Consider the following 21,633-nt stretch of genomic DNA (forward strand, 5'->3'; position numbering starts at 1 on the left):
TTGTGCTGACACCACCTGGCTCCCTGGTTAATGCTGCTTTGGCTTGAGCATTCCATAGGGACTGCAGGTTTTCCATGCAGCATGATTCCTCTTAAAGGCAGATTTGTAGAAAAGATGAAAAATAACAGTTGCATTAATTGCATTTTTAGTTTTGCAAACTAACTCTGCCATGAGCCAGCTGGAGGTGAGACTTTGCCACCCTGTGGTGCCAAAGCCATCTGTAGCCCCTCTGGACACAAGAGGGAGTCCTGAATCGTTAAAAAGAGAGGTTTGTCTTTGGTTCCTGCCGATTAAAACACTTCTCACTGCACTGAGAAAACTGCTCATCCCTTGGAGGCCTTTGGGGTGTTTTGCTCTCCACCATGGAGGTTAAATCCGTGGAAAACCCACAGTAAATCCAGGAGTGTGGATTTGAGCTATTTGCAGTGGGGACAGATCAGCGAGCTGGCTGGGTGAAGCGAGTCATGATTTCCCAAAGGGCTGGCAATTATCCCTGGAATCAAACAGAGCTGATACCCCCATTCTGATAGCTGGTCCCCACATTTTGCAGCCCTAGCTGAAAACAGAAGACTGGGGCAAAGCTCCGTGTGTGTCTCCATGGTGCTGGGGCTGCACATTCCCCCCATACTCCCGGTCTGCCCGCACACATCCACCCCCTGCTCCCCGAGAGCCCCAGCCATGGATTTGGGGGCACACAGAGGGGACGAGGGGCCCTGACACCCCCTGTTCCCACTGCCCCGGGGGACATTTGCTACAGGACAGGGATATTTTGGGACATGTACCTTTCCTGCAATACCCAATGCTATTTGGCACAGTATAACCTTTCTAAGGCAGCTCCCAGGGGGAACACTCTGGAGGTGGAGGTGACACGATGGCACGGCTCCAGCCAGGACAGCCAAGAGCCTCAATTTATCAGCAATTTCGGCCGGTCTTGCTGAAAAGTGGTGCCTTGATCCCACCACACAGTCACGAGGAGAGCTCCAGCTGCCGCCCAGGGGCCGGGGTCAGGGCTGGGGCCGGGGCTGGGGCCGGGGCTGGGGCCGGGGCTGGGGCCGGGGGGGCGGGCGCAGGCTCCAGCTGGGGCCGGGCTGGGGCCGGGCTGGGCCGGGCGGGCCGGGCGCGGCGGGGCTCGGCCGTGTCCCCGTCCCAAGGCACGCGGGCCGGGCATTCCTGGGGGGCCGGGCGTGCGGGGCTGCCCGGGGCCGGCCCCAGCCCCTATATCAGCCCTGCCCCCGGGCCAGCACCGGCACAGTGACAGCGACAGCCCCCGGCCCTGCCCAGCCATGGATGACATCTACAAGGCAGCGGTGAGTGCCTCCCCCGGGGCTCCGGGATGGGGAGGGGATCTGAGGGATCTAAGGATTTTTGTTGGGTCTGAAATGGATCTAAGGATTTTTGTTGTAGGCTCCTCAAAGCTGCAATAGCAATAATTCAGTGGAGATATGGAAATGAGAAATAATTATAGGGCCGCAACTTTTAGTCAACATCCTCATCCAGGGCACTGACCCTTCCCTCTCGTGGCTCGGGAAGTTTCACACTCCTCTTACAAGTGTGAAACTCTCAACCTGCTGTTAAATTATTTACAATGACCCCCTGGTTCCCCGCTGTAAAGCAGGGAGATGGCTCCTAAGTGAACCTATAAATCTCAACAAAACCTGCATGGCATAAGAGATGACTCTTGGTTTTAGCCCAGACAAAGCAGAGGAGGATTTCCCAGGAAAGAAACATTATTTGTGTGGGTTAAAACCCACCCTCTTCTTTCTGGTGCTTTACAACTCTGCCATTGCTATGTTCCCCTGCTCCTTAGCTGAGTATTTTTCGGAGTGATTTTAAAAAACCCTTGGTTTTTTCTCAGTTATTTCCAAACCTCCCGCTCTGCTTTGCTGCTCCTGCTCTGTGCAGGATCCAGAATGTGAGCTATGCCCTGGGGAACGTGGAGCATCCTTTGGCTATTTTAACTTCCACAGCTGCAGGCTGTGCTCACTGTGTAAACCCAAACTATTTGGTCTGTAATAAGAACTCTGCATTGTTCTGTAATGCAGACAGACAGAGATGTGCAAGTAGAGTAAGGATGAAAATAGATTCTGGATTGTGTGGATTGCTATTGCATCCATAACTGGATTTACAGTAAGAGCTTTTTGGTGCTTTTCCTCCCTTAAACATACAGCTGATCAAGTTTGATTTTAAGCAAGAGCACAAAAAATGCATAATACCAGTGTTATTATTATGCCAAGGTTTTTAGAGGGAAGGAATACAGTCCTTGGTAGGTAACTGAAGAAAAAAACCCCAATGCTCACACATCCCCTGTCCTTTGGTCAGACTTGAACCTCAGAAATGGAACCCCTGTAGTGATCCTGATAGTGTGAAAAGGTTCAGGAGAAGCTGAGTCCCCCAGCCAACACCTTCAAAATGGAGAAAATGGAACCTGTAAAATCAAAGGAAATCCAGGCCTTTCTAATTAAGGTTTTAAATTAAATAAGCTCTCTGTGACTCAAGGCACAGGCTCTTTCCGCATTGTATAGAGACCACATGGCCATTAATTAGGTAAATGTAGGGTTTGAGTCCTGGGCATTAACTCCCAACACCTTTACAGAGGCAAAACAAGTCCAAGACAGGCACAGCTGAGACAGACAGCTCTTTTGTGTATCTAATTCCCACAATTTAGACCGAAAAGAAAACATTTACCTGTGAAAAAATAGTTAAGAACTTCAGTTTCCTCTGTCTGACTTCAAATGGAACCATGGGATGGAGAGAGGAGCTGATAAAAGCAAAATACAGCAGATCTGGCATTACCACAGCTGCTGCAGTGCTGTGAGCTTAGAGCTTGCCTTCCCACACTGCAGGCAGAAAAACCTGTTCCTGAAATGATGTGGAAAGAAAAGAGGAATAAGGCAGCAACAGCACCCATGTCCAGAGCAAACTATGAACAGGTTAAGAGACATTTTGTGGCAAAAATGTCACTCTATAGCAACAATGCATTTAATTTATATACACCACATCTATCACTTCAGTACTCAAGGAGGCTTCAAAAGTGAATGGTTGTATATTTTCTGCATGCTGATAGCATATATTAATATTACATTTATGCCAAATCCTCTACGTGCAGCCAGAGAACCCAATGGATTTTCATCTTACCCACTCATGCCTAGATAAGGGTGTGCAAACACAAAGCTATTTTGGGAATATTTTTAGGCTCTGTTAATCGGTGCCTAGAACAGTGCCAGAGACGAGTGTCCAGATAAAGGGCTGCAAGGATAAATACCAAAGCCTGGGAACAATCAGGGAGCTCATCTTTATCTCCAGCACCTCTCTCTCCCAGGCTTATAAATAGCGACTGCGCCAGGGGTGTCGTATTACAGAGCAGGGCTGGCTGTGGCCGTCGTGGTGGTGGCTGCCCTTGCTCTGCCCAAAAAATGTCTACAGAGGGCCAGCAGCTGCCTGCCTGCCTTCAGCAGCCCCAGAAACACACTGGGCTTGGCTTTCCTCCAGCAGTGGAGAAAAATCCTGCCACCATCCTTAGTGCTTTCTGCCAAGTCCTCACCTCCTGGAGCATGGGGAGTGGGATAAAACGCTCTGCCTGCTCCCACAGGCTCTGTCCTGCTAAGGAAAAATGCTTTCTCTGCCAGGAAGAACCAGCTGGCTTTTGCAAAACCATTGCCCTTCGGGGCAAAAGAATGAGCTTTCACTCAAAGACACAACCCTGGGTTGTGGGGTCCTGGCCCGAACAAAACCTGGCAGGGATGGGTGCTGGGGCCAATGGCATGGGGGTGGCAGCAAGGAGACTTTAGTGGGGTCAGACAAGGCAGCCATGAGTCCTGTTCTCATGGATGCTTCCAAAGGGGCAGTTGGACATGGTGGTGAGGGCAGCAAGTTCAGCTAGGCAGTACCTGGAATGAAGCCAAAGAGAGAAAGGCACTTAAACGGGTATGGCACAGAGCTGATTGATACCCCTTTGCTCTCCTTATTGATTCTTTTCATTAATTCATGCTATCTAATAAGCTCCCACTGATGGTCTGTGGGGATTGAATTAGGGCAGAGTTTGGGAACTGTCTGCCAGCCCACGTCAGCTAATGCCTGTTGGCTCCACAGGCCATTCCTTCAGAGATTCCCAAAACAGACTGGAGGAATAGCAGCTCCCTTCAGAGCCAGACACCTTTGTAAGAACACTGGCTGAGATGGAAGCAGAGCAGTTAAGCTCTGGATAGGGCAGCAGTTTCCTGATTCTAGGCCTGAAAAACAGCTACCAGGGATAGTCTTGTGTACCTCTCCCTTCCCAGGGAACCCTCAAGCACGTCTCAGCTCTGATCTGGTGGTGGCCTACATGTGAGCAGCCTTCAGCAGTGCAGCCATCCTGCAGTGAAATAAGAAATTATCCCCAAATGGTTGACAGAGACATATTCTTTTCCCAGTGGGCTTCCCCTGCTTGTACACAGGCTATTTGTGCCATGTATTAGCATCTACTACTCTAGAGAAGTTATGTTTACTTCAAAGGAGATGCGAATAATTTTTTTAAAGGGAAGAACCTCTTAGACTACAAAATCTTGCTGTGTCAAACCCCTCTGGCTGTACATTCCCTGATCCATGAGGTTGCCTCTTGTGAGGTTTGGTTGACCGTGGCAAAGGCTGTTGAACAAACAACATGTCCTTTTAGCAATTAGTGATGCTGACGAAATTAAAATCACTTTGTGTCTGTGTTTTCCTTACAGGTTGAGCAGCTGACAGAAGAGCAAAAAAATGGTAGGTGCACCTTCAACCTGACACCACAGCCTGAAGTGGAGCCCCCAGGCAGGAGCCCTGCCGGCCTCCCAAGAACATTCTGGAAAGTGCTTTGGCCACACTGGCCAAGGCAGGGCATGGCCCAGGGATTTTGATCCACCAGCATTGCTGGCAGGGCAGTTTCTGGTGTCCCACAGGGCCATGGCTGGGCACTGCTGGGTGCACAGTCAGGGGAGGCTGTGCCTGGGATAAGCCCCTGCCTGCAGGCTCCAGCTGCAGGGCAGGACCCCCTCACCTCTCCTCTCCTCTCCCCTCTCTCTCCAGAGTTCAAGGCTGCCTTTGACATCTTCGTGCTGGGGGCAGAGGATGGCTGCATCAGCACCAAGGAGCTGGGGAAGGTGATGAGGATGCTGGGGCAGAACCCCACCCCTGAGGAGCTGCAGGAGATGATAGATGAGGTGGATGAAGATGGTGAGAAGTTTGGGTTTCTTCTGCTCTCCCAAGCACCATCCCCACATCTGGGGGTGTGGGGCCATCTGTGCAGTGCTGGCAGGATCTGTGCTGGGGACAGTCACAGCTGTGGGGTGCAGCCTGCTGTGAATTCAAAGGACATTAAACACCCACCAGGCCTCAGCATGGCTCCTTTATGGAATTTCCACGCAAAGAGAAACTATAGAAATTTTTATTCCTACAGCAATCATACTGCTTGAATTGATTTTGGGGGGCACTGTGAAATTGTACAGATCCTTTTAAAAAACCAAACATAGGCTGAATGTAGGAACTGCCATTTCAGAAATGCCACTTAGAGGATTCTATCAGGAAAGTCTCACACTGCTCAAGTGTACACACCCCCACATAAGTAACTGTCAATACTGATTAAATCAGTGTACTGATGATCACACATAACAAAACTCACTGTGGACATTTGGGCAGAAATACTACACTAAGTAACTGGAAAATAAAAAAGCAGTTAAAAATCAGGCAAAAAAAATAAAGCATCTGAGTCATTGAAAACAACACTACTATAGTGCAGGTGCAAAACCACACTGCATGAATACCTGCCTTATGGAGCTTTCAATATTAATACCTAAATGAGATGGACAGGTATCTCCATAGCAGGAACTTCCATCCTTTGGTGCTTCCAGAAGGACTTTTGCCAAGGCAAAATGACTTTGAAAGGTAAAAATTCACTTACAAGGTCAGAGAAGGGCCTCAGTCACTTTTCCCAGCATCCTGAGAGCTGACTCTTGCTGCAGGGCTGCTCTCCTGAGTTTTGGCCCTTGGTTGCTGAAGGGGAGGATGACCCCTCACTGGCATTGCCCGTCCACCCCCTGTAGCTCCAGCTGATGGCTCCAGCTGGGCTCCCCTTTCCTGCATTCCTCAAGCCCAGTATGAGAAGAGACTGAGGCATCAGACCTTGTATACTTTTCCAGTCTGACTTGTAGAGACACTGTCTGATGGCAGTCTTGGTTTTTAACTTTAACAATAACGGGTTCAACACCACCACTTAAGGTTTTGGGGTGTGCAGGGAAGCTGGGCGGGCCAGTCTGGTGGAGCTCCTCATGAAGTGTGGAGCTCAGTCAGAGTCCCAGTGCTGGCCAGCTGGCCCCAGAACATCCATTCTTCCCTCAGGCAGTGGCACCGTGGACTTTGATGAGTTCCTGGTTATGATGGTGCGGTGTATGAAAGATGACAGCAAAGGAAAAACCGAGGAGGAACTCTCAGACCTCTTCAGGATGTTTGATAAGTAAGAGCCATGAGCACAGCGAGGTGGGGTGGTGGGAGGGGTGCAGCCAGCCTGGGCCCCCTCCCCAGCAGCTCTGACTGGTCCTGAGCTCTTCTGTCCTGGCACAGAAACGCTGATGGCTACATCGACCTCGAGGAGCTGAAGATCATGCTGCAGGCAACAGGAGAGACCATCACCGAGGATGACATAGAGGAACTGATGAAAGATGGGGATAAAAACAACGATGGCAGGATTGACTATGATGGTAGGACTCCTTCCTTCATGTGGTTTGGTCATGCCCCTGGGCAGCTCCCTTGGTCTTGGCTGCTTTCATGGATGAGCACAGCTCATGCAGGCAGTGCTGGGCAATACCTGTGACAGGAGCATGTGCACAGGGATGGGGGGGTTCTTACACTCGTGAAATGGGAACAAGGACCTGGGGCTGCCTTACCTGTGCCCTTGCTGCACTGAAGCACTGCCACTTTTCACCAGTCCCCTTCTGCCCCCTTAACACCAGCACCATTTCTGAGGGGCTGTATCTTTGAATGTGGTGCTGACAAAATGATGCCCAGACCATGTGGTGGCAGCTGAGGGTGATGCTGGGCTCCAGTGACATTTCCAGCAGGAGTCACAAGGAGTCCTTGCCACAGTCAGAGGAGCAGTAGCCATCCCCCCCTTGGCCTCTCGCATATCATGAGGGTGGAACAGGAGACAGGGCTGGGAAAAGCTGCCAGGAGCACACTTGACAGCTGTGAGGGCACTTCAGTCTCACCTCACACCTCTTGTCTCCAATGTCTTCCCCTTGGCAGAGTTCCTGGAGTTTATGAAGGGGGTTGAATAAATCTGAGGCCAGATGGACAGCTTGAATCTCCTAAACCCTCCAGCTCTGCATCTCATCTCCTTGACTCAGTCCCCTGGCTACCAGCATGAAGACTGAGTGCTGAGAAGGGTGGCCAGGGGGAAATAAAACCTGTTAATACCCAGTGCCTCAGCTGCTCATTCCTTGGAGGTTCAGTGACAGCTTCACCCCTGTTGTGTACTCATGATTAATGAAACCACTCTTGGGGGCTACTTCTGGCAAGGTGACATCACAGCTGGAGCTTCAGGCCTCCAAGGAGGTATTCTGCTGTCAGCTCAACAGCAAAGTCCATCCAACAGAGCCATGGGTGCTTGTGGGGAGCTGCCACGCTCCATCTCCTAACCCCACCATGGTGAGCAGGCTTGGGAGCTGGCACTGGTGGCCTGCTGGTTCAACTGGAGCATTGGCAGCATTTTAGCAATGAAATATGAATTAAAACCCCCTTCAGCCATCTCTCAGATCCATGTGCCAGGGACAGTTCCTCCCCTCCCTACTCTCATCCTGGCTATCCCGAGGGTACACACCCTCCTCCTCCCTGCCAGCCTGACTGGCACCCTGTAATGCCCAAAGAAGACCTCAATTTGCTTTAGAAACATGAATAAAAGCCATTCCTGAGCTGGACTGGATGCTCCTTCCTGTCTCTCCCAGCCTGGTGGGATGCAGGTACTGGCCCCTCATAGTCCTCCTGCAGCCCTGGGTGGGAGCCTCACTACAAAAAAAATGAGACCTCCAATTTTCCCTGTCAAATCACATCGATTTGGGCCACTGAGAAATGCACAAGCCCACTCTGGGTCTCAGCTCCCAGGCACAGGGTGACAGCAGGGCCAAGGAGCCACAGCACCGTCTCCTCTCACCCCAAGGAAGCGCAGCATTCCTGTGGCATTAGCAGCTCTCCCTGCACATAGCTGCCTCCTCCCATCGAATTACAGCCTCAGCACAACTCCCACATTGCAGTCGTGTTGCTAAAGTCAATCGTTTACCCAAGCAAAACAAACATTGGCAGGGCAGGCACGGGACAGTGCAGGTGCAAGTCCCGGCCGTGCTGCCCTCAGCCCTGTGTGGCCACGCTGCTGGGCCAGTGCCCCAGCTCTGCTGCTTTCCTTCTGCCTTTCCTCCCCAAAACAGATTTCTTTTCCCCCACTTCTCTGGAAATAACACCCTAAAGCAGCTGTGACACAATCTCATTTATAGCAATGATGAAATATTGCAGTTCAGGGAAAACAGGGACGAGAGAGGTGGTTGATTGTTTGCAAGGACATGGCTGTGTCTTTCCTCTGGACAAGCAGCACTAAATACTTTGCTCAACCAAGGCTTATAACAAGAGAAAAACTAAGAAAATGAACCTGTCAGCTAGAAACCTAGGGTATTTTGGAAACAGCTCCAATGTAAACATCTGTTTGACCCACTCACAGGGGTCTCCCCAAGGGTTCCAAGCCCTTGATGCCATAGCTACTGCAGGTTCAGCAGGACTACAGGTGCACCAGAAGGCAATGGAAATATGGGTCTGAGAACTCTGTGACAGGAAATGCTCCCAGGTGTTAACAGATTCTGTTTCCAACTAATCTGTAGCCTAGAGATGAAAAAGAAACATTTTCCACCTCTGCAGTGTAGAAGCAGCAGCAGCAGTTGTTTCCCACCTGTGAGGACACAGCATGTCCTCATGTTTTACCCCAGGCCTGGGAAGCTCCTGAGTTGCCCATAGCTGGGGTTCAGCCAGGAGCTGAGGTGATGCCAGCTGTCCCCACACCCATGGCCACCCAGCCCACGGGCAACCCACAGCTGCACTCACATCACATCAGGCACCACTGACAGCCCCCTTATCCTCCTCTGTCCTGGCCAAATCCCAGCATCCAAAAAGAACTTCTCCAAGATATTCTTCACTGCTTACTGATAGGCTTTGGCTCCCTGGAGGGTGAACAAGAGAGAAAATAAGGTTAACCCCTTTCCTTCAGTCAGCTTGGTGGCTCGGACTGTGCTGTGATCCAGGGAAAAGGATGGCTGGGAAGAGCCACCTGGCCCTGTGTCTGGGCTCTTCCCCCTTGGCTCAATGGCACTGGCAGCAGAAAGCCACAGCCTCACCTGCTGCCCACCCTTTTCCAAGAGTAAAGCAGGGAAAGTGGTGGCTGGTGAGAGAAGACAAAGGTCTTGTAGCAGCCAAAACTTGTCACTAGAAAAGCACATACACTGGGACTATTTAGGCTTTTCCCATCCTTAGAACAGGAGGTTGGGAAGCCAGGAAAACTGCTGCCAGGCTGGCCTGCCTTAACACACGGCCTGTCCTCCCAGTCAGACAGCAAATGCTACAGGGTGAGGAGCTGTGGGTGGATTCACTGCTGGCTAAAACACAGGAACAACTGCACAAGGAATGTAACACGACATGACAGGCCAGAGAGTGGGTGAGCAGGCTGAAAAAACAGTCCCCCTGGAGAATCAGCCTGGCTGAACCCCCACACAGGGGATGTGCTAACAGTGAATGAAATCCCTGAGGAATCCATGGGTCTCTGCAATTCCAAACCAGTTCACAGTTTTCAGCGCACGTGTAGTGAACCTCTGGTGCCCAAAAGCATTTGAGGAATGTGACACAAGTCCACGCTGTCTGGGGAAGAAAAAGCAATTAACTTTTTTTAAAAATCAGGCAAAAAGTCATTTACCAGTGTCTAAAACAGTCCCTAGACCTGTGTGCTCTTACCTCCCCAGCAGAGACAGGAGCTGTGCAGGCAGGTGACAGCAGCCCATGCCACTGGACACTGCCACAGCTCTTAGGCCATTTCTCTGCTTGCCTTTGCTGTGGATTTAAACTCCTGCCCTGGTTTGCAGCTTTATCAGCATATTTGAGGCCTCTCCTCAGCCCTCAATAAAACTTTGCTGTGTGAACCAAGTGACTGCAGGAAGCTCAGATGAAACTTGGTACTCACTGCCCTAATAAAACCTCTGCCTAAACCTGCCAGCAGGGCAGTGGCAGTGTAATGTGAGCTAAGGTACATCAGATAAACACTTCACCAAGCCAAAGCCCCTGTGGTGTAGAAACACCTGCAACAGCCTTGAAACCTGGGCAAAGCAGAACTCATGTTCTGTTGCTGCTTCTTTTTGACCACATTATTGAAAGGCAGTAAAGGGAGACACAGCAACACGTGTCCAGCCCTACTTTTTATCATCACTGTGAACATCAGCGTCCCCAGTGAACACCTTGCCCCATCAGAGCATTTTGCAGGGCTTTGATTCCCTGCCCCCAGTTCTGTGCTCTTGGCTTTCAGAGCAATGGCTCACCTTTGCCAAATGAGATGATTTGGTATTTGGTTACACGCCCTTTGCCTTTTTTAAGTCAAAGCAGAGAAAGGAGCCAAACTGGAACTTGATACTGAGTCCTCTTAATTGCAAAAGGGAGAAATAATCTGCAGCAAGTATGACGTGCAGCAGCAGCAAGCACGAGATGCATAAGCTGATGTACAGCAGTTGTTAAGCATTGAGATGCTTTTGAGCTCTTTGCAGGATACCAAACACTTCATCAGGAGAGTTTTGCAGTTTTCAAATATCAAAGATGAGAGAGCTCTGTGTAATAGGAATAGTTTCAAGCGGGCCACAGCTGCTGGTGCCCCCTCCTGAGCTCTGTATACATAATGCCCACAAAAAGGATCTCCAACCTCATTTCACCAACAGAACTCACATGATTTCACAAGGCCAGAGAAAGAGGATGGAGACCCACCCGGAGGCAGAGTCAGCACAAACTCCCCTCCACAGCTTCCCCCATTTGGGGCTGGGGCGCCTGGACAAAGAGGAGAGCTGTGAACACAGGTGTCACAGTATTAGCAAATGCAGTAAGTGGTCACTGATGTCCAGGCAGCGTCCTGCAGAGCCACCACATGAGCAGGGAGCACACAACAACAAACCTGACACCTGTGGAAGCTCACAGAATTCCTGTCTCTTGCTACACAATGATGCCTGGATTAAGGTTACGTTCCTCTGGGCTGCATTTTGTCACGCAGCCGCTATTTTGGTCAGAAAGTCAGCAAGCCCTTATTTGGGAAGCTGTCCCACTGAAGGGCACCATGAAGGGCAGCAGATGAAAAGGCTGCTTCTGAAGGCAGGCCTGGGGGAGCTGCCTGGAGCCACAGGAAACCCAAATCTTGCCCTCTGCTTCTCCTTAACATTCCAACATCCTCTTCTCAGCCTGACCCTTGCCTCTCTTCCCTCAGACTGCATCTTGTGAGTGAGCTACTCTCACAACACAAGCACTCTGGGGAACACATCCAGGGGGTTGAGATGAATTCTCCCTTCTTACCTTTTTCTTATGGAAAAGTTTTAGTGCTAGAGATTTAAAATGCAGAACTTACACTGGGTAGGAAATATGCAGACACACAGCTAAAGGTGTAGACTGACAAACACCAAGTGCTCTGTTCAGAGGTTTTTTCCTTTCACTCTTTTAACACACATCTACACCAGACTGGCCACACTGACCCTCGCTGGACCAGCCACTCCCATCTCCTTCAGTACCAGCAACAACTCCACTCTGTGTGCCCTAGTCATCTAGCAAGCAGTGAGTGAACCTTGCCAATGAACTCTGTCATGCTTTTGCTTAATATTAAATCTGTTTTTTACTGATACCTTTGCTGGTGATCCTTTAAGCTCCTCAAACACTTGTTTGTAACAGGCTGACAAACACCAACCTCCACAAAAGCCCAAGAGATGCACACAGCAGGAATCAGACAGCTAAGGGCTACAGACATCCCTGACTTTACAACCCCCTTAACTTGTGCGTTTCAAATTAGTAAATCTCTTTATATTGCTTCTTTTAGGGGTGGGTGGGTTTTCCTAATCAGTGAAAAACAATTTAAAAGTGGGAACTAGGAAAAGATTTTTGCATTTAAGCCTGAAAGAATTCACACTAACATACATAATTTTGGCAATTGGCTAAACTATTCAAAAAATAAACTACATGGATTGGATATTCCAGTTAAAATTGTTTTTCATCTTGCAAGTGTTTTGCTGCTCTGCTGCAGTCAGGTCCATGTGAACATCCAGCCCTGGTGTGCTCTGCTGATTTACCCCACCGGGTGGACACGCACAGGAACTGCAATCTCAGAAAAGCTGGCTGCATTCCAACAGGTGCCTCATGCCAAAAGTGCAAAGCACGGCCTGAGCCAGCTTTGGGGGGACCCTGGACAGTGAAGCCCTCTCTTGATGTACAAAACAGCAGGAGCAAAACCCGGGCTCAGCTCCTCCCAGGATTTCACACGTTATCCTCCTTACCTTCCCAAGCCAGCACATTTCATCAGACAGTACTTTTGCTACTGGAGTGAAAGACATTCTCTAAAATCAGTCACTATTTAAACAATGGGCATTTTGTATATTCCTAAACCCTTACATGTTCCCATGGGTAGCTCCATTAATGCTTCAATATCTACAAATATTTCAGGACACAACACACACCAACTCCAGCACAAACTCCTGGGGTCTCCAGCACCACAGCCAGCACTCCTTCCCCTACAATTTCCCTGGATTCCCACAGCTGTAGAGAACCACACACCAAAGCAGCAGACGTGTAACAGCCCTTGGAAATTTCACTTTGCTGTAACAGCACCAGGAATTATCACTGAAGTCATGGTACCTGAGAAAGAAAATGTCAGCCCAGTTTTCAAAAGCACAAGGAGGATCCAGGGAACTGCAAGCCAGTCAGGCTGCCCTGGATCACTACTCATAGGCTTGATGCACAGCTGGCAGCTAAAACACAACTCAAACAAGGCCTCTCCTCAAATTCAGGAGGTGAAGGCTTTGTTACATACAATTTTATTTTAAAAAATGCTGTAACACATATGCCAGTAAGAAAACTGGGTCTTCTTGTTAAAGCACATCAGTCCTTTTTCTGCTGAGCAGCCTGCTGAGCTGCCTGCTTGGCATTGTTGGCCTGCATCTTCTTCAGCCCCTTCTTGTTGTGTTTCTTTGCAAATCTCATGTTCCTCAGAAACTTGGGATCAACCTATAAAAACAAAGGGAAAATAAGCCATGCTGCAGAAGAGACATCTATAAAAATATTTATAGCTCCATGCTGTTCCAATTATTCCCAAATGCAGGCTGTGACTAGTTCACACTTCTTTTCTGATTTTTCAACAAGATTATTTTAGTCATCTGCAACCAGGCTTTAATAGCCATTTTCCTTAACCACCATAAACAAACAAAAAATTCTAAACACCAGCAATAAACATAAAGAAAGAATAGGACAGGCAAAGGTGCAGGAGAGGCAAGACCAAACCCTCACTGAGCTTTGCAGAAGACAAATTTTTACATCACTTCCAAAAAGCTTTGTAGACCATGACATCTACAAAACAAATAGTATCACAACTCTCCCTAACAAAAAAATTACTGTTTTCATTTCATAATGAAATGGAAACAGACCCTGCTGTACGATTTGGATTATCTCAGAAAAAGCAATATACTGTCACTTTTATGTGTTTTGCCCAGAAATAACAATTCCTCTCATTTTGTAAGTGAAATTATCTGGATTAGTACAGACAGTAAAACAATATTGAAGGAGAGAGAAGAGGAGAGGAGGAGGAGATCCAGCAAGACTCAAAAGGGAAACTGGCAAGTGTTTGTTTCACTGGAAACAGCACTCATTGACAGCCACCAGAACAGGACAGGGAGAAAACTGGCCACTGACTAAAATGCAGTTTAATAGACATCCAAGGGCAGATTTCATGTGGGTCAGAAATATCCCAGCTGCATGTCAGGTAAGTAGAAGAACTGAACCCCACAGTGGTTCTGAGCCCCTGCAACACAGGCCTCAGTCTGCAACAAAAGTGTCAGTCAAAAAATACAAATTCTGGGGTTTTTTTCACAGTTAAGCCTCACTGACTCAACAGCCTGAGAATATCAGCAGAAATACTCACCCCTTTCAGAGATTCATATCTATGGGTTTTGGGCTTCTTGATGCCATTTCTGTGCCACTTACGGGCTGTGTGGAAAATGAGACAATTACTTAAATTCCAGTTTCTGCCATTATTTAGCAGCTGCATTAGTTTCTTTTCTAAATGTACCTGACTATCAAAGTGGTGTGAAATAGACAATTTCCAGACCCTTCCTATCCAAACTACATTTCAATTAAAAACACATCTCTATGCTCATCCCTTTGCATGGGCTTCCAATCCAAAGATTTCAGGCAGTTCATCAACTACTGACACCCTGACAGCACCACCTCACTCATTAATAAACTGAAGCCCTTGTGGGCAGTGTCAGAGGGCACTGTCACTCACTGTGCAGGACCAAGCAGAACCCATCTGTGACCTCTGCTCATCACAGCACTGAAAGACCCCAACCATGAACTATTTCATCACTGTGGCCGTCTCTGGATTGCACAGGATCCCAGGGACGAAGCTTTTCAGGAACATCACACAATGACAGGATGGTTTGGGCTGGAAATAACTTCAAGGACCATCCTGTTCCACCCCCTGCCAAGGCCAAGGACATCTCTCACCAGACCGGGTTGCTCCAAGCCCTGTCCTTGGACACTTCCAGGGATGGAGCAGCCACAGCTTGTTTGGGCAACTTGTGTCATCATCCTCACAGCGAAGCATTTCTTTCTAATATCCAGCCTACTCTGTCAGTGTGAAGCCATTCCCGTGTCCTGCCACTGCCTGTTCTTGTAAAAGATCCCTCTGCCTGCTTAGCTGGTGGTGACCACCATGGCATCACTCAGGTTGGAAAAGGCCTCTGAGATCTCAGAGTCCACCACCACCACCACCCAGCCAACCCGACCAGGGCACGTTCAGCCTTTCCCTGAACACCTCTAGGTACGGTGACACCACCACCTCTCCAGGCAGCCCATTCCAATGTCCAAGCACCCTCCCTGTGAAGAAATTCTTCCTAATGTCGAACCCAAACCTCCCCTGGCACAGCTTGAGTCTGCATCCTGACATCCTATTGCTGGTTACCTGGGAGAAGAGACCGATTCCCAGTTTTCCAACATAAAAGCTCCTATTTTTCTACCTACGTATTAATTCCACATTGAGCCAAAACAGGTTCTGACTCTTATCACACTCCTTCAAACCGCCCCACTCGATCTGTGCAGCACCACCTTATCCGCCACAAACCCCCGGGCAGGCCGTGCTGCCACCGCCGCTCCCGGCCCGGTTCACCCCGCCGGGATCCCCGCCCCGCTCACACTGGTTGTGCGTGGTGTGGTTCTTGGACTTGGCCATGGTCGCACCTGCGGGAGAAACACACACGGCTCAGCCGGGCCGGGCCGGGCTGCCGAGGGGCGCCCGGCTCCGCACAGAGCCCGCCCGACCCCGAGCCCCGGTTACCGCCCCGCTCCGACAGCCCCGACCCGGCCCCTCCGCCCGGCCCGGCCCGCGGATGGTGCCGGATGGGCGCGGATGGTGCCGGATGGGCGCGGATGGTGCCGGGGCCGCCCTCACCGGAGCCGCGCTCGCCGCCGCCACCGGACCGGAAGAGAGAGAGCACCGCGGGGGCTGCCGGGAATCAGGGCCGGGCCGGAACCCCGTGTCCTGCAGTTCCGCCCGGCTGTTTCCCCGTTGCCTTCCCGAATCGCTGCTCTGTGCCCGCACCGCCCCGGCTCCCGCGGCCGCCGCTCCCGCTCCGGTTCCGTGAGGGACCTGAGGCCGCTCCCCCCCGGGGAAGGCCCCGCCATGGCGGGACCACAACATCCAGAGACGTAGCGGACCCGGTCCCTCAGCGACGCGGTTCCCCCAGCAACGCGGTTCCCAGCAACACGGTCCCCCCACTGTGGTGCCCCCGACCATGGCCTCTGCCGGCCGGGGGCCCAGGGAGCCGAGGCCGCCCTGCTTGGCCCTGCCCGACCCCCGCGGGAGCCTGAGGCCCTCGGCCCCGTCGGAGTCCGGCCTCGGTTTATCTGCGCGTTCACCGCGCTCGGGCAATGTAGTCATGAACAGACAATGCTCCTCAGGGCAGGTACACTCAATGCCCTTCATCTTCATTGGTATGAAGCACCAGGGGCTCGGGCAGCTCTGTTGCTTTCAGACAGAAAGCTGTGCCACCTCGGTGACCCCCAAAACCCCCCATGCTCGGCAAAGACTTGGCACAGTGCAGGGGCTTCTGCTGTGTTCTGACCATGCTGCGAGGTTTAAGTGTCACTCCTGCAAAAGACAAGGACTGAAGTTGGTATTTCAGTCTGTGAAAAACACTGAAATGATGACTGCGATGGGAAAATTTCCTCATGGAAAGGGTAGAGATTATAATGGCTTGCCCAGCGTGGTGGTGGAGCCACTGTCCCTGGAGGTGTCCAAGGAAAGACTGGATTTGTGGTCATGGATTGAGACATCTCCCCCAGTGAAGTGACACAGGAATAAGGGGAACAAGGAAGGCCAAGCTTGCCTGAGCCCCTGGGGGATGTATCTCTTGACCAATTGTAGCATTTCTGGCCAAGGCTGCTGTGATTTCAAATGGGAACCTCTGAAAAATGAGCAGAAAAGGCCCAGGCTCTCCTGCCACCTTCTGATGGCATTGCCTTTATTTTACAGTGAGAGGCACAAGTGAATTGCTTCAAGTAACCCAGACTGAAAAAATAGCCCAGAGACCAAACGCCCCATGGCCAGTACAGAGAGTGAACTGGACATTTTTTCAGTGTCTGAATGCTTGCAGAGCAATTGCTACTCTGCCCCAAGTTCAGATAGCTATAAACAAGCTCTTCCTACTGTAAAAACAGAGGGAAATAGATTGTCCTTGGTAATGCTGATGAGAGTGAAATGAAAACAGGCAGGAAAAAGAAAGATAATGCAATTCAATTTCAGTATTTCTCTTTTTTGAGCAAGACCTAAGATGCAAAATGTATTTGGCTTCATTTCCCAGCCCCACCCCTATTCTGGGCAGTTGTTTTGTAAAAATAGATGAAAATAGCAATATTCTTTTACTGGATTTTGCAGCTGGAATATGAAGGTCTGCTCAAAGATCCAAAGATGCAGATATGCAAACATCTGACTTTTTAAACTGTTGTTTTTTTAAATTCCTCCCACTGTAGTGAGCTCCAGTCTTAAAATATTTGTACATCAGTGTGGCCAGCTAATTGCAGCCAACAGTAGAGAGAAGCCCTGACTTTCCTGATAACACAGAGAGCCAAGCTCAGTGGAAGACAGAACTGAATCCCAGAGGTGTGTTTGCCTCCACTGCATTTCAAAAGGCAGAAGGGCTGCCAGCCCCCTGAGCTTGGCCATTAGATTATGAAAACTCTTGATCTTTTAAACTAATTTCTGAGCCTTCCTCCTCAGGAAGAAACAGAAGGGTATACTTTAGGGTTCTATCCACCGTTTCCAAGTTTTTTCAGGGTCTTGCTGCAATTATTGCTGTTGGATCTCCCTGGGAGTCTTTCCCAGCTGCTGCTGGGGCCACTCAGATGAGCAGTCAGCCAGATGGGGATTAGAGAAGCTGTGCTTAATGCCCAGGTGATGACAAGATCCATAAACCAAATTAATAAAATAAAACTGGAGAACCTTCAGTTCATGGTGCTGAGTGTAACATATCCAGGGCAGTTTATAAATCACTGCAAACCAATGCAGAGAACAAGGTGAAAAGGAGGATCCAAGGCAGGACCAGGATCACACTGCTGGGCGATCGAGCCCCCTTGAATTTCTCCCATGCCCTGATGAGCTGCTGTGCCTCTAATTATGGTGTTACTGAGACCAATTGGCCAGTTCACAACCTTTACTCATGCTTCTAGTGATTACAGACTTAATTAGTGCACCTTAGCACAAGTGTCCTCTATTAAAGGAGCTGTGCTCATTAAATAGGATGGTAATTACTCCAGCTGCAAAACAATTATGAAAAAATCATAACACAAAAATCCCACAGTGCCTTTGACAGCTGTATCTTGGTCACTGTCCTGCATCACGCACACTTATGCTGTTTGATCTCTGGTCTGTCACTGTTTTCATGCTGACACCCCATTTCAGCAGCCTCCCCCAGCTTGCCTCCCCCCTCCCTGTGAGGTGACTTTGCCCTGGGGTAAGGAATTACTGGGTCTGCCCCATTCAGTAATGCCAGGGACTGCCCACTGTCCAGCATGGTGCCAGTGCCAGAGCTGAGCCAGGCTGAGTTTTACAGGGGCTTGAGCAGAGGCTGGCTCTGGTCATTTCCCAAAACGAGAAGGATTTTCCTCCCCATTCCCACAGGAAGAAGACAAGGAAAGGCCATGTTCATGTAGGATGCTGGACACAGTGTGACAGCACAGCTCCCCAGTGAACACAAAACCAGTGCAGATCAGGAGTTCAGCTGACTTTGCTTGGCACGGACCCTACAAACTGCTCCCCAGTGGGGAGGCATGGAGGAGGGGGCAGAGTGCAGGGATGCTTCTGGCTATTCCTGATGGCTCACAGGGAGGATTCCCAGCCTGGGCTGCTCGGGCACTTCACCCATCCCCACTCATCCCCACTCGCTCTGCTGACACCACTCAAGTGCAGCTGCAGCGTGTAGGGCTGTGCCTTGTCAGGGAGAGCACCCTGTGGGATATGGCCACCTTCACCCCCCCTCCTTCACCCCAGCAAGCAGACCAGGACTGGGCTGTCTGGCAGCTCCCCAAGAGTCCCTGCCCTGGCAGTGCCCGTGGCTTTGGGGCGATTTTAGGGCTGTTCCCAGCCTGTGAGCAAACAGGGCTCGGCTGTGCTGTGGAGCCGAGCGATGCCGGAGGGCAGCGAGGCCATGGGAGAAATTGTCCGCGGGGACAAATGGCCGATACACCTCCAGAGGAGCCAGAAGAGCGGGACACGGAGGCACTAGAGGGAGCCTGAGCATAACAGATCCCGCTCCGGCTGCAAGTGGGAGAATTAGTCCCGCTCAGGGAGAAGGGGCATCACCAGCCAGTAACAGCAAGTCTCACACAGCAGCTTCCCCCTTGACCTGGCATCCTACCTGGCTGTGCTTTTTTTGCCCCCTGACAGCTGTTCTAATTTCCTTGAAGGCATAAAGACATGGTTTCATTGATGGGAAGTGCCAGTCAACTGAGACAGCTGGCTCTAAGCATTTGGGATAGGAGGTGAGAAAAATCACTGGCAACTGGTGGCAATTGTCAGATGGGAGGGTGCAGGAGAAAAGGAATTCTTGCAAGGCAATGGAGAGCAGAAGTGCTGAGCCACAGCTGCGGATATCCCTGTGAGAAGGGGAGGTGTCACAGCACAGCCTTGCCAAGTGTTCCTGGACTGATGGCAGGGACAAGGGAACAGTAGCTGAGGTTTGTGTCCCCCACTGGTGCATTCCAGTTAGCACCAGTTAGGAGAGCTGAGGCACCAGAAGAGGCTGGACACCTGCTTTCTTTAGTTTTATTTTTGGATGTATCTGTTCCCAGTACATCTGAAAAGTACATCTTCTTTTACAATGTTTGCAAGGGGCCAGAATTTGGTTTTTACAGGGTACTCAGGTTCAGCTCAGTAGAAATCAGAGGAGATGAGGGACCAGAAACAAATCCTCCATCACCCCTGGCTGCTGTTGGAGGCTTTCATTCTCCCCTCAGATCAGCCCAGACCCCCCATATATATTGTACAAATGTGCTCCTGTAAGCAGCTTCCTAGCATGAGGGCAGGATTTAAAATCAGGCAGCAGCCTGCAATGCAGCCCTGACCTTTCTCTCCAGGACTGCCACCTCCTCCCACTCTCCCTGGAGCTGGCACTACTAACAACTGGTTTCCTCTTGTTATTTTTCCACCTCCACTCCTTCCTCCAGAGGGGAGGCCGTGCTGGTGGCCCACGTAGCGGTGACTCACAGGCTGGGACCTGCGAGGAGCCAGCTAAGCCTGGCCAAACTTAGAAACATCTCATTTTCCATTGCCTACACCCTGGATGCTGCTTCTGGCTGGGTTCATCTCTGGAGACCTTCTCCAGCTACCTGTGGGGTTTGGGAGGACCAGCAGGAGCTGGGCTGAGATGGAGCAGCCCTTGATGTAGATAATTCTATCTTGGTCAGTGTTATCCAGCTTGCTTATAGCTGCAACCAACGAGATGTTCTGGCTTTTCAGGCTTGGGAAACATGTAAATAAGGACATATATACAGGACTGCATGGTTGTTCCATTTTTCTGCAAGCATTTGAATGATTTGAGGGGAGCTTAGGGGTTTAAAAGCTGATTCTCCATCTGTGTCAATCAGCCTGGTTGTCCCCAAGTCAAAAGATGACAACTGCAGTCACATTACTGAGCTTGGGGCACCTGCAAGGTGGGGAACAACGGCCTGCAAAGGTGGAGGTGCTGCCGTGGTTGGAAGCTGGGAATGGGAAGCAGCTGGGTGATGACCAGCAGCGGAGCAGGCAGGGCAGGGAGATGCAGCTCCGGGGCAGCTGCACCGGGAGGAGCAGGACCTGCAGCTCCGTGCGGGGACAGCGCCGGCAAGGGAGCAGCCGTGTGCGCGCAGCCCACGCTTGGTGGTGCTTTAACGGGATTTTCCAGAACACTTTTTGCCCCAGTAATGGAAAGGGAAGCTGGCCTGCCGCTTCCGAAGGCTGGGGTGAACGTGTGCAGGCGATGTGACACCCGCTGAAGCCGCACTTGCCGGAGCCCGGCGGCTCCCGGGGAGGGAGCGGAGCCGCAGGCACGGAGCAGCTGATGGCTGCGGGGAGGAGGCACACGGAGGCGGCGGGGAGAAACGGAGAGGGCTGACCTAAATAGATGCTCAGCTAATTTATTCATTTCTCTGCTTTATTATTTAACACAACTTCGAAACAGCTCCGGACTTCTGGTTCCTCTCAGCTCTGCTGCTGACGTTGGGGATGGGGTTATTTTTTACCTGATTTTGCTGCCTTGCTCAGCAACCCCTCTCTCCCGGCAGGCAGGCCAGGCACACTATGGGAAAGCTCCAAAACAACCACTTTCTAGCCCGGAGCACAGAAAGGACTTATTTTAAGTTATTTTGAGCTTTTGATTCACCTCCTGCTTAAGAAGCTGTTCGAAGTTTGGCCTGCTTTACGCATTGCTAATAGGGAGATTTATCTCCAACTTAGCTGGTCGAGGAGGGGATTGGTGGGTTCATACAGCACGAGGCAGCCTTCAGCCTCCACTGACATCCTCCTCCAGGCAGGCTGCCAAAGGCAGCCCCAGCTCTGCAGTACAGGGGCTTTCAAGGATAAACCTGGAGCCTGTCTCGCTTCCAGCCAGCCTCCTCTCTCCTCAAATCCTAGCAATCCCCTGAAACACTGTCCAGGAGGAATTTATTACTAGAAGGACACAGAGCCCCAGCTGCTGGGAGAGCTGTTCAGGTTGCAGTTCACCCCACGGGCTGCACGTGTCCTCTGCAAGCCCACGTCACGTTTTAGCACTGCTGAGCTTGAACAGCCACAAGCTGGGGGAAAAAAATTGATGCCTGTGCAGGTTGTCTGAACCCCTG

The 21,633-nt window shown here is 50.7% G+C and overlaps 2 protein-coding genes across 2 annotated transcripts; one reads left to right on the top strand and one right to left on the bottom strand.

Moving 5' to 3' along the window:
- The first annotated feature begins 1,184 nt into the window (after positions 1-1,184).
- On the top strand, positions 1,185-7,897 carry TNNC1 (troponin C1, slow skeletal and cardiac type). Its single transcript, XM_030956738.1, has 6 exons — positions 1,185-1,307; positions 4,707-4,737; positions 5,041-5,187; positions 6,349-6,463; positions 6,571-6,707; positions 7,252-7,897. The coding sequence occupies exons 1-6, from the start codon at positions 1,284-1,286 to the stop codon at positions 7,281-7,283; spliced, it is 486 nt and encodes a 161-aa protein (XP_030812598.1). The 5' UTR covers positions 1,185-1,283; the 3' UTR covers positions 7,284-7,897.
- Positions 7,898-13,053: 5,156 nt separating this feature from the next.
- RPL29 (ribosomal protein L29) lies at positions 13,054-15,851 on the bottom strand. Its single transcript, XM_030956745.1, has 4 exons — positions 15,713-15,851; positions 15,457-15,501; positions 14,186-14,250; positions 13,054-13,275 (listed from the first exon to the last, which is right to left on the bottom strand). Exons 2-4 carry the CDS (start codon positions 15,491-15,493, stop codon positions 13,150-13,152), a joined length of 228 nt encoding a protein of 75 aa, XP_030812605.1. The 5' UTR covers positions 15,494-15,501; positions 15,713-15,851; the 3' UTR covers positions 13,054-13,149.
- Between the last annotated feature and the right edge of the window lie 5,782 nt (positions 15,852-21,633).

The sequence above is a fragment of the Camarhynchus parvulus genome, chromosome 12, assembly GCF_901933205.1.
Source record: "Camarhynchus parvulus chromosome 12, STF_HiC, whole genome shotgun sequence".
NCBI classification, from domain to species: Eukaryota; Metazoa; Chordata; class Aves; order Passeriformes; family Thraupidae; genus Camarhynchus; species Camarhynchus parvulus.

Coding starts and splice junctions, on each gene's coding strand:
- RPL29 (XM_030956745.1), bottom strand. CDS start 15,493: ATGGCCAAGTCCAAGAACCACACCACGCACAACCAGT. Junction 14,251..15,456: donor CCACACCACGCACAACCAGT/GTGAGCGGGGCG, acceptor TTTTCCACACAG/CCCGTAAGTGGCACAGAAAT. Junction 13,276..14,185: donor GATATGAATCTCTGAAAGGG/GTGAGTATTTCT, acceptor TTGTTTTTATAG/GTTGATCCCAAGTTTCTGAG.
- TNNC1 (XM_030956738.1), top strand. CDS start 1,284: ATGGATGACATCTACAAGGCAGCG. Junction 1,308..4,706: donor ATGACATCTACAAGGCAGCG/GTGAGTGCCTCC, acceptor TTTTCCTTACAG/GTTGAGCAGCTGACAGAAGA. Junction 5,188..6,348: donor AGATGAGGTGGATGAAGATG/GTGAGAAGTTTG, acceptor TTCTTCCCTCAG/GCAGTGGCACCGTGGACTTT.